This window comes from Triticum aestivum, chromosome 7B (assembly GCF_018294505.1).
Source record: "Triticum aestivum cultivar Chinese Spring chromosome 7B, IWGSC CS RefSeq v2.1, whole genome shotgun sequence".
NCBI lineage: Eukaryota > Viridiplantae > Streptophyta > Magnoliopsida > Poales > Poaceae > Triticum > Triticum aestivum.
The window spans coordinates 516,956,437-516,967,622 of NC_057813.1; the positions used below are offsets into that span (position 1 = coordinate 516,956,437).

The 11,186-nt window shown below is 50.2% G+C and overlaps 2 protein-coding genes across 3 annotated transcripts; one reads left to right on the forward strand and one right to left on the reverse strand.

Moving 5' to 3' along the window:
• Window positions 1-3,990: 3,990 nt before the first annotated feature.
• On the forward strand, window positions 3,991-5,553 carry LOC123155544 (uncharacterized). The gene is made up of 2 exons (XM_044573700.1): window positions 3,991-4,971; window positions 5,058-5,553. Exons 1-2 carry the CDS (start codon window positions 4,226-4,228, stop codon window positions 5,191-5,193), a joined length of 882 nt encoding a protein of 293 aa, XP_044429635.1. The 5' UTR covers window positions 3,991-4,225; the 3' UTR covers window positions 5,194-5,553.
• A 119-nt stretch (window positions 5,554-5,672) lies between these two features.
• Window positions 5,673-9,964, reverse strand: LOC123155543 (protein WVD2-like 5). Of its 2 annotated transcripts, none has more exons than XM_044573698.1 (8): window positions 9,673-9,964; window positions 9,141-9,512; window positions 8,861-9,043; window positions 8,639-8,700; window positions 7,799-7,952; window positions 7,645-7,716; window positions 7,433-7,543; window positions 5,673-6,287 (listed from the first exon to the last, which is right to left on the reverse strand). In XM_044573698.1, the coding sequence occupies exons 2-8, from the start codon at window positions 9,369-9,371 to the stop codon at window positions 5,952-5,954; spliced, it is 1,149 nt and encodes a 382-aa protein (XP_044429633.1). In that variant the 5' UTR covers window positions 9,372-9,512; window positions 9,673-9,964; the 3' UTR covers window positions 5,673-5,951. The 2 variants fall into 2 exon arrangements, with proteins under 2 accessions (XP_044429633.1, XP_044429634.1); XM_044573699.1 differs by having other exon boundaries at window positions 9,141-9,526; window positions 9,673-9,935.
• Window positions 9,965-11,186: the final 1,222 nt, after the last annotated feature.

An 11,186-nucleotide genomic window follows, 5' to 3' on the forward strand; every position in this document is an offset into this window, starting at 1 on the left:
AACTCCCGAGCCAATTGCTCATTCTTATCAACAAGAACCTACGCATGAATTGATACTTAAAACCGTTGTTTCAACTGTTTCCAGTCTCAGGGGCTACTACTATATACATGCTCATCAAGCTTTCTTACTCGTATATCTTTGGTATACTGGACTGTCGCCCGGGCAAGTCCGCTTTGAGCAGCTCGGATGTATGTGTCTCCCGAATTGAAGGCATTAAACGCCTCTTCGAAGAAGATGTTGTTGCGAAGCATGGCCCGTCAATGCTGATGATCCATGGCGCTCTCTACCTCCGAATTGGTGGCAGAGAGCATATCTGCGTCCTCTGTCGGAGGACTATGCGGCGTCGGCCCTATGTCTGCCTCCTCTCTCGAAGTTGGTCTTGGAGCCCGACTGGTGGAGGCGTGGTTGGCAGGATCTCCGGATACAGTCCGGATACTCCTCTTCCTGCCAAGATGCATGAAGGGCGTTGTTATGCTTCAAACGACAGCAATATTGCATGACAGGTTGTTTTCTTACCTCTATAGAGGTGTGTCGGCTCTAATCGCTTTCCTCTTGAGCCTGCCCAATCCGGACGGCTGTGGTTGACGGGTCCCTAGGGGCTCGGCCCTGCGCTCCGAATGTTGCTTCTGTAAAAGCACGACATATCAGGGAGAAGGTGTGACATTAGGACAGGATTCTCTTCGGAGGATCGAGTGTTTGGCTTACACGCGACGAAGGTAACAGTCCGGGATAATCGGCGGTGATAGCCACTAGGCGTCATTGCAGCTCGTCCGATAAAATATCCCGTCAACAAGCTCCACGGCCGCATCTGGGTCTTCTTCGAGTCTTGGATCCAGGGCCCTTTCGGGGTCCTCTAGCTGCGGAGAAGGGCTGGAGATTCCTTCCACGTCCCTCCTCAGTTCCTGCTTGGAAATATCGACGCAGGTAACTTTAGCAAAGAACGCCATGATAAGTGAAGCGATAAAATAAATGATGACTTACCCAGTATGGGGGATTGTACATGGAGAATTCGTCTCGCGGTTTGATATGGAGGAATTCCTCCTCTTCTCCTTTGTACAGGTAGGACAGTATCCTTGCCAGAGCGGTGGGGGAGTCCGGACCCTTACGGCAACAGCGGGTGGCATCGTCTGTCCCGTTGTAGTGCCACATAGGATTGCTCCGATATTGAAGCGGTTGCACTCCCCGCATTATACATATTGCCATCACCTCGACTATCGTCAGTCCGGATTTGGCCAGTAACTTTATCATGTTCATCAGGAAATATACTTCCCTGGAATCCTCTTCTTGGGGGCCTCGGGGGCGCCAGCTTAGACGCGCCCTCAGCGGGGAGTTACTGAACTTGGGGAGTCTTGTCCGGATTGGATCTGGAAGAGGAGCGTCGTCAATATAAAACCACTCTGAAGCCCAGTTGTCTGGAGCCTTCTTGGGAGTACCGGACAGGTATCCGGTCTCAGCAATACGCCATACTTCGGCCCCGCCCACTTGACATAGGGATTCTCCCTAGTTGCGGTGGACAAGGCAGAACAACTTCTTCCACAATCTGAAATGAGCCTCATAGCCTAGAAATAGCTCGCAAAGGGCGACGTACCCTGCTATATGCAGTATGGAGTCGGGGGTAAGATTGTGCAGCTGGAGGCTGTAGAACTCCAGAAGCCTGCGAAGGAATGGATGAATAGGAAACCCGACGCCCCTTAACAGATGCGGAATTAAGCATATTCGCTCCTTTGGAGACGGATTGGGGGATCTCTCCGCTTGTTCTCCGCCGTTGTAGGTGGCCACTCCGGCTCGCACAGGGACCATGAATACCGGCGGAAGGAGCCCTTGGGTTTGTAACTCTATCAAGCGGCTATGAGAAACTGAACACTCTCCCCAGTCTCCCGGCTTGGGGCAAGGGGAGCGAGCAGAAGAGTTGCGACGACCGGCCATGCTGGAATGGTTTTTTGCTGGGCGCTCTGTTGGATGCTTGCTCGAGGAGGGAGAGTGAGGTTTGGATATGGGAATCCCCGTCTCTTCAAATAGGCGGTTAGCCCGAAGGACCAAGGGTGGCAAATGGAAAAATGCCTCGACTCCTCACATTCGTTCGACACGTGGAGATGGTAATTATTGATACACAGAAGTCGAGGAGTATAACATTGATGAAGACGCCGGACACTGTTAATCGTGATGGGAATCTTGGAGTATTCGAAGGAGGAACCCGCCTTGCAATGCCGAAGACAAGACTGCGCGCCGGACTCATCGTCATTGAAGCCTGGTTCAGGGGCTACTGAGGGAGTCCTGGATAAGGGGGTATCCGGACAGCCGGACTGTATTCATCGTCCGGACTATAGAAGCGTCAAGATACAAGACTCAAGACTTAGGCTCATGTCTGGATGGGACTCTCCTTTGCGTGGAAGACAAGCTTGGCGATCCGAATATTATATTTCCTTCCTTGTAACCGACTCCATGTAAACCCTAGCTCTCCGGTGTCTATATAAACCGGAGAGCATGGTCCTTAGAAGGCCGATCACAATTACAATCATACCATCATAGGCTAGCTCTTAGGGTTTAGCCTCTACGATCTTGTGGTAGATCTACTCTTGTATTCCACATATCTTCAATATTAATCAAGCAGGAAGTAGGGTTTTACCTCCATCGAGAGGGCCCGAACCTGGGTAAACATTGTGTCCCTTGCTTCCTGTTACCATCAGCCTAAGACGAACAGATCGGGACCCCCTACCCGAGATCCGCCGGTTTTGACACCGGCAACGGCGTCTCGGAGTTGATGGCATCGTGTATTTGTCTATCCTTCAGATCGGCGATGTTAGGGTTCATGGATGGTGTCAGCGAGGCGGCGGCGGCGACTCCATCAGGTGCGTCTCTCCTTCTGCTCTGTCCCCGTTGCCGCGGCGTTGTCTCCGACGTCATGGTGGAGCAGGGAGGTTTTGTCGTCCAGGAGTACGTGCAGATGCTTGTCTACGCAAGTGACAGCTGGAAGATGGTGCATCTTGTGTTGGGTTTGTGGTTGGAGGCTAACAGTTCTGGTTTCCTCCTCCGACATCGTAGTCGTGCGGGGGTGTCAGTTCTGGAGTTCGATGGCGTGTCCGGGGACACGTTGCCCTGGTCTGATTCTTTCAACGGCAATGGTTTTGCTTCAGGCAAACTACTTTGGAGGTCCGTAAAGCTGCTGATCAGCGATGGAGCCGCGTCAAGCTCGGGTGAAGAGGTGATCTGTCTCCTTTCACTTAGTGGAGAGGGCCAAGCGCTGGTTTTTTGATAGGATTATCCTATCTTTTCAGTCACGTAATATCGATGTTTAAATGGCTTGTAACTGAATCTTTATGTTATTAATGAGACATGTATTACTATGCAAAAAAATAAAATAAAAGGAATGGACAATTCCATACAACGGTATCTGGCTGGCGTAGTACACGGAGAGACGCAACGGCACGGCACCATCGTCCGTCACTCGCACGCATGGGTACGCAACTGCACGACCCATCACGGGCTGCCCCTACACTCCAAGGGAAGATTTCGCGCCCCAGAACCTTTGGATTGGATCTTCCCTTGCCGGGTGCGAAGTGGGTCGCCTTCGTTGTTCGCAGCAAGTAGTTGACGTTGTTATATGTCTTATTTTTTTTCTTCTATAAAGCTACGGTACGTAATTTGCGTACCCTCGAAAAAAAAAATCTTCCCTTGCCGATGATAACCAACCGCTCCGTTCCTTCGCGCCACATACAACCGCCGCTCTCCTGCCATCCGCACGCTACTCGGTTTCACTTTCACCCCGCAAAGCCAAGCTCAAGCTGGCCGGACGTCCACAGTAATGGCTGCCCACAGACCGGGTCACCGGACCAGCCAGCCGCGGGTTACGCCGTGAGCCGTCGCGCTCGTCCACCACCCCGCGCTGTGTCGCCTAGCCCGGAGCTCATACCGTCCGTCCGTCGCCCCCGACCCTTCCTTCCTACCCGCCCCCGCCCCCGCTCCGACGGCAACCACCGCGGTGGACCCGCCGGCCCCGCTGCGCACCCGCTCACGCCCAGTCGAGGCCCTACACGTCGGCGTTCATCACGTGCCTCTTCGGCCCGGCCGCCGGATTTATATATTCGCGCGCCAGCCGTGCCCGCAGTGTCAGTCGGTGAGTGACGCGACGCACTCGCCCGTACACTGCCAGTCCGCCTGAGATATTTTTCTCTCTCTCCGGGGTGAGGGTGCGGCAGAGGGAGAGGGTAGACCGCGGGTGGGCGTGATGCTGCTGCGGAGCGCGTCCTCGCCGCTGCTCAACGCGGCGCGCGTGCCGGCGGCCGCAGCGGTGGACCATGTAGTGGGCCACAGGCACCTCGCGGTGGCGTCGCCGGCGGGGCATCACGGGCCGAGGCAGCAGGGGGCGTTGTGCCGCGCATTGTCCGAGGCCGATCTGCTGGCGCCCGTGTCGCTCCCGGCCGCGAGGAGCTCGTCCGCGTCCGCTTTGCTCGAGGAAGACGAGGAGGAGGCGCAGCAGGAGGACGAGGACGTGGTCGGGGTCGGGGTGGCGGCCGTGCCGCTGCGCCGGCTGCTGACGAGCGCGGGGCTGGACGCGGCCGTGGGGCGGGACGAGGAGGCTGCAACCGGTGGCGGAACCCTGGCGCTCCTCGAGGGCGTCGGGGGAGGCGGCGGGCGCGGGAAGGTGTGCGGCGGCTGGCAGGGCGGCCGTGGAGGAGACGGGGACGGCGACGGCGACGGAGGTGACCGCGGCGCCACCGACGCGCACTACCGGCGGATGATCAGGGCCAACCCGGGCAACTCGTTGCCGCTGGGGAACTACGCCAGGTTCCTCAAGGAGGTGCAGGGGGACGCGGCGAGGGCGCAGGAGTACTACGAGCGCGCCATCGTCGCCAACCCCGGCGACGGCGACGCCCTGGCGATGTACGCGGGCCTCGTCTGGGAGACCAGCCGCGACGCCGAGCGCGCCGACGCTTACTACAACCGCGCCGTCCAGGCCGCGCCCGACGACTGGTCAGTCAGTCAGCTAGCTCAGCGCGCCACTTCATTGCTTGCTTGCTTGGCATGCGTGACATTTTCTTGCTTTGCTTCTCTTGCAGCTATGTCCTGGGATCCTACGCCGGGTTCCTGTGGGACGCCGAGGAGGAAGACGATCTCAACGACGGGCAGCCTCCGGCGGGGTCGCCGCCGTTCTATGGGGCAGCGCAGCCATCCTCCATCAGAGCGGCATCTTAGACGAAGAACCAATCTCACTGCCAGTAAACAAACTGCATCTGGAACTCTGCAAGGAAGAGCGACATGCCACGATCACGGTGGCCTCCCGAGGGAAGCCGCCGCCACTGCCGTCGCCGGCCGGGTCGCAGCAGCTGGTAAACTAAATAAACCAAGTCCGGCTAAATATGTAGTGTGCAAAATGAATCTGGAAAGAGCAGTGCGCTTCTAAGGTTGGTAGGATCTGCAGCACTGCAGGATAAATATGTGGCCTAATAAGGTTTTGCTGTGCTTGTACATGTAGAATGTTCCTGATAGCATGGTGTATGTAGTGTATGTACCACTTGTGAATTACAGTAATTGCCAAAACCGATTGTCCCAGCAGTTCAGCAGAAGCAGATCCATCTTCCATTTAGGAACAGAATACAAAATTACACTGAATGCACCAAGTTCATCACAAAATTGGTGCAAATTTTGCGGTAAAGAAGACGAGGGAAAGCGCATGCGGGGAAAAGAAGTCTCACGACCTGGAAATACAAGGTAGTCATATGGAAATGTTACTAACTACAAATAACACCACTCCCTTGTACTGTTTGAAAAACAACACAAACTGAGAAGATAAACAGTACATTGGCTGCTTGCCATGCTTCAAACTCCAGGTGGTCACACTAATTCAAGCACATGATACCAGCCAGAAGTTCACTACCCAAATAACAAAAATGCAGATATGGGACGCTGAGGCATGACTCTCAGCTTTCCGAGAGACTGGGGTCGACTGTTTTCTATGCGTGGAGCACATGGTCGTCTGGAGTAACTTGAGCGCGGATTGGCGTCCGGATGGGATCCGCAGTTGACTTGCTAATTTCTAGCTGTTCTGCAGAAGATATAGAAGTTGCAATGTCAACAGAACCTGTCTGCTCTGACGGCAATTTGGGGAGAGATTTCCGTTGGGACTTCTTCGGAGCAGGTGCTGCTGTCTTGGCGCTGTTCTGGGAGGCCCTTTGGTCGAGGCTCAGACGAACTGGACGGCTTGAAGGATTGGTACTTACTGCTGTGCCTGCTGAGGTTGTGTTCTTTGAGCGACCAAGCTTTGGTGATCGAGGTCTGGTGGTAGGGACCTAGATGAATAGCAGTAAATAAGTAGTATTCTTCAGAAGCTAGGACACACCAATAAGCATTAATATTTGACATGTTGCCAGGTAAAACTGCTAGTGCAAAACATGGTAGAAAACTTGAACCACCTGTGTACCAGGAAAACAACTGGTCCATTTTTCAAACACTGTTAACAGTTAACTGCATAATAATTAGCGATGGTCAACTTGCACGAACTCATCAAAGAGGTAAATCAAGTAATCAACTGAGTTTCAGGTTTACTCAAACATAGTGGCAAGAGACATGGATCATGTGGTGATGGAGATTTTCATTTTAGTAATTAAACACCCAAAAAACTTGCATAATATCTACAAGAAATGGAATCTCCTAAACAGCTGCTGAAGTAACCATCACCTACAGTACAACTGCACTAGCTACAGAAAATAGTACTTTCGGCATGGAAAAATTGGCTGCAAATAGAACGTTCTCCAGAATTCTTGAACGAAGTAGTCATGCATAACCATGTGACAGCTGTACGTGATGTGGGTTGGTCACCCATGTGCTAGAGATAATCCATTTTATCTTTTAGTTGGGAATAGTATCATTTCGAGATAAGATAACCCTTAGCTTCAGCCTTCAGCCAATTAGAGATAAGATATTTCCTTGGATATGAAATTTGTTTCGATTCGGTTGTTAGGGCCAGCACCTTGGTGCATCTATTTTCGTTAAGTAGGAAGAACTACAGTGTATGTCCTGTCCACTTCATCTAACCCTCTCCCTGATTAGCCATGCAACCCAGCCATCCTCCCGGCTGTCTTTTGTGATTTACCATCATGACATATATACATGAAGCTACCAGCAAGGCAGCACTACTGGAATCACAATTTAGGTGTAGTAAGTGCAGTCAATGCAAGTTATTCTTATGTAATCCAAGTATTGATAAAAAACAATTACAGTATTCTTGGTTATATATGAAGGTATTGTAGCAAGACTTAAGTTTCCACAAGACAGCAAAGAAAAGTTTGCATTCAGGAGTTCGCTGCTTGCACAGTTATACAGGTTGCAAATATATTAATAAGGTCTACAAGGCTGGTTGCGACCGATTCAGTTCTTGATTCGCTTGACAGAATAGAAGGGGAAGCTCTCCCAGAGCAGGGGTCAAGACGGTTACCTTCTTCAACTCAACCTTGGGAGCTGGTGGTTCCTTGTAAAAGCTGGGCATCGGTGCTGCCTTGAAATTCAAACTTTTCCGTAGCTGTCTGAGTTCAGCTTCTTCCATTTCCTGCACGGTGATAAACAAACAAATAAAGCTAACACTATTACAATGGACCGTACAAAAAATCATGGATTTATTTTGAGGAAATGACAAATAAGAATACGGACCTTTGATTTTGCCTGCATGTTGTTTTTCTCCAATTCCTGTGCATGGATCTTCTCCTCGAGCTTCGAGTAGAACTACTTGATTGCAAAATGGGTAAGCAAAGGCATGAGATTAAAAAAAATGAGAAGTCGTAAAAGTTATGTAAGAACAACTTACCTCCCTTCTCTTTTCAGCTCTCTCATTGCATTTGAAGGCAAACCCATATGAAGGGGTGCTGCCAACCTTCTGAGGTTTTACTTTTTCACAATTAGATTCTTCATCGTTTTTTACGACACGTTGGTTAGATGCTTTCTGAATTTTCCTCTTCTCCCTGTATTTGAATGGAGAATATGACTGTAAGAAACTATTTTATTAATGTAAATGCAATAGGTAAGTAGTACAAGGGTTTACGAAAAAAATAAGTTTTTTGAAGGAAAGGAATTAGCTAGACTTGTGCACATGCTAAAGTTGACAATACAGAAAGGAGTTTAACTGTTTAAGGCTTCACAGATGGAGAATGCATTTAGAGGGTGGTTATATCTAAGTGCATTAGGAGAGAAAGTATATAGCTAGACTCGTCCAAAGGCTAAAGATGACAGTATCCAATTGAGTATGCAGTTAGTGCTTCAGGTTTTATAGATGCAAAATGTATTGAGACGACACTTGTCAATATGGCAACAAGAATCACTTCTAAAAAAATTGGTTGCACGGCAGCAAACAAAAAGTAATCTAACAAATAAAAGGACACTAAGCATGAATGCAATCCTTTTCGGCTCCGCATAGTTTGAGGATCAGACCCTTTATGGTATGAAAAACCATTTTCCTTACTAACTCACTTGTGCTACTAAAAAACTAACTGTCCCAGCTGTACCATAAACAGAGACTTGTTTTCACTCATATTAATCAGTTTACAAAGAGTGCAACCTACCATAATTGGGCACAGAGATTGCGGATGTTAAATCCATAAAACAGATACAACTAAGGAACCATACACACAAGAACAAACAAGCAACATACTTTGAATCCTCGAACGGTAAGCTCTCCTTAGCAACTGGTCGAGAATTGCTCTTTTCCGCCTTCTGAATCAAAACAGACCAATCAATTCTAGTAAGATCAAAATGCATTAGACATACCGTTGCATCCTCATATTGGGCAACAAAGAGTTTTGCATTACAGCACTATAAAAATGTGTATGCAATATCCAAGTAATAGGGGAATGGAACTAAGAAATGAACGTACTTTCTTAACATCAGCATCACCATTGCTTGAAGAGCTATCAACTAAATCTGGATCAGACACTCTTGCAATGGGTGCTTTAGTGGACGGAGAACTCGGAGTGTTTTTCTTAGCTTGACTCTTATCGCCGCTCCGTGGGCTCTGGCGCTGTGATTTGGTAACCTTAGGGGAACGGCTTTGGCTTCCCTAGAACACATGAAAATGGCAGAAAGCACAAAATTATCACCAAACCATCTATATGAGATCTCAGCAAGGGCAATGTATCAACATGGCAAGCTCTCACCTTGGGAACACGGGCCTTTATGTCCTCCGGTTGCGACTTTATGTCCTCCGATGGCGAGGTGGCTTCCCCACCCACCTCTTCAGGTGGATTGATCACCTCACTCTCGCCCGAAAGCGCCACATCGGCCAACTCTTCGCTGTCTGGACTATCTTTGGGCAGAAATTTCTGGCTCGCCCCACTGTCAACGCCCAATGCACCCATGGCATCGGCAACCTCGGACACTGCATCCATCTCTCACTACCACCTCAAGCAAGACTCTCGCCTGCTCAGTGGTTTATCAGAAACAACAAAGGCGCGGCGGCTTGCACGAGCTATACCTTCTTAGCTCATCATCCTCGAAACTCGCCGCGGCAAGAGAACAACCCCCGAAATCTGCGGAAAGTATACTGCTATAAGTTGGGTCAATCCACACCAAATTACATGGGGGGAAACGGGATTGGGTTCAGCTGAGATCGGCCATGGAGAACAAAGATCTGGGGAGAAGACAGGAGGCAAAGGAACAGCAGTCAACGCGTGCTAGGGCTTTGCTTACCAGCAAGAGGACCCGCGTCCGGGCGGATCTTCGCTCCCCGCGAGCCCAGCGGAGGAGAGGACGGAGGAGACGACCTCCTTCTCCCGGGGTGTGGGGTACCGGCGGCTGCGGCGGCGGGGCTGGCGACGAGGGGAGACTGGGGAGACTGCTGGGGAGGAAGGAGGGCAAGCCGGCTGAAAGCAACGAGGAGAAGGGGTGAATCTGGGATGTGACGGCAGAGGGGAGACCTCCCACCAGCTCAGTTTGAGATGGAGACGCGTCAACACTGTGCGTGCAGTGTGCAGCGTCTACCTCCGTGTTCCACGGCTAGCTTTGGCTCCACACTGGTTGCAAAGAGAAGAGAAAAAGTTGCATTTTTTTTTTCAATCGGCACATACACTCCCCACCTCTAAGAACACACACTACCTTTACAAACACCTCATTTGAGTTACCGAGCCCACATAAAATTTAATTGACGAAGTCAACACAAGTGTCTCGTAGTCGACATGAATCTTCTCCCATTTAACGAACATCATTATCAAACCTAAAATAAATCCAAAAAATGCAAACACCAGTGTCAAGTCTATGACTTGAACTTTGATGGGTTGGTTTCATCACAAGGGACGCCGTAAAAAAGAAGTTCCATCTCCTTCTGCTTGCTTGGCTGAATTTGCTACGGATCTTTTTTTCAAAGGGCAACTCCAACGCGGTTCGTTATAACAGACACAAAATGTTTGAGGGCACGTCTGGACCAGTGATAGGGCGGACGTCATTCAATCGAAGACACCAAATGTTATATCAAATTTGAATGGATATTAATAAAAATAGATAAAATCATGCAAACCAGATGATTGTTAGATTTTGATATATTACAATCAAAAAGGACGAATTTAACAAAGTTTCAACTAAACTGGACGATTTAAGAAAAACTACGCGAGGTACTGGATGCTCACCTCGTAGGCATGGGCTCCTAGGTCGTCGGTGTCGTGGTACTAAGTCTGAAAGTAAGAGTAGGGGGTACGTATGAGGAGGCAAGGCCCTAGCTACAGCGAGGTTGTACACACGAGTTTACGAGTTCAGGCCCCTCTCGGAGGAGGTAAAAGCCATATGTCTCGGTGCCCTGAGGCAGTCGACTGAAATATGGGTGTGTGTTATAAGGGATGCGAACCCTTGTCCTAGAGGAGGGGATGGCTCATATATAGTGCGCCAGGACCCCAGCCGTCCTCCGTTACAGGGTTCAATGTACATTAAGACAGGGCGTTACTGGTAACGCCAGCTATAAAGTGCTATTAATGATCTTTAAGACTACGGAGTGAACGCCTGACCGTTGCCATCCTGAGTGACTCCAGGTCTTCCGTACTCCGAGTGGTTTCTTGTACGGTCGAATGACTTCATCTTGGTCGAGTGAAATTGGGGGTACCCGAGTGAGGTGACTGGTCGAGTGGATTGCACTCCATGGCTACTTCAGTCGGTACTTCTTGCTATACTTTGAGTGTCTTCGATTCTAGGGTAGTGACCTTGGGTAGGGCGTATAG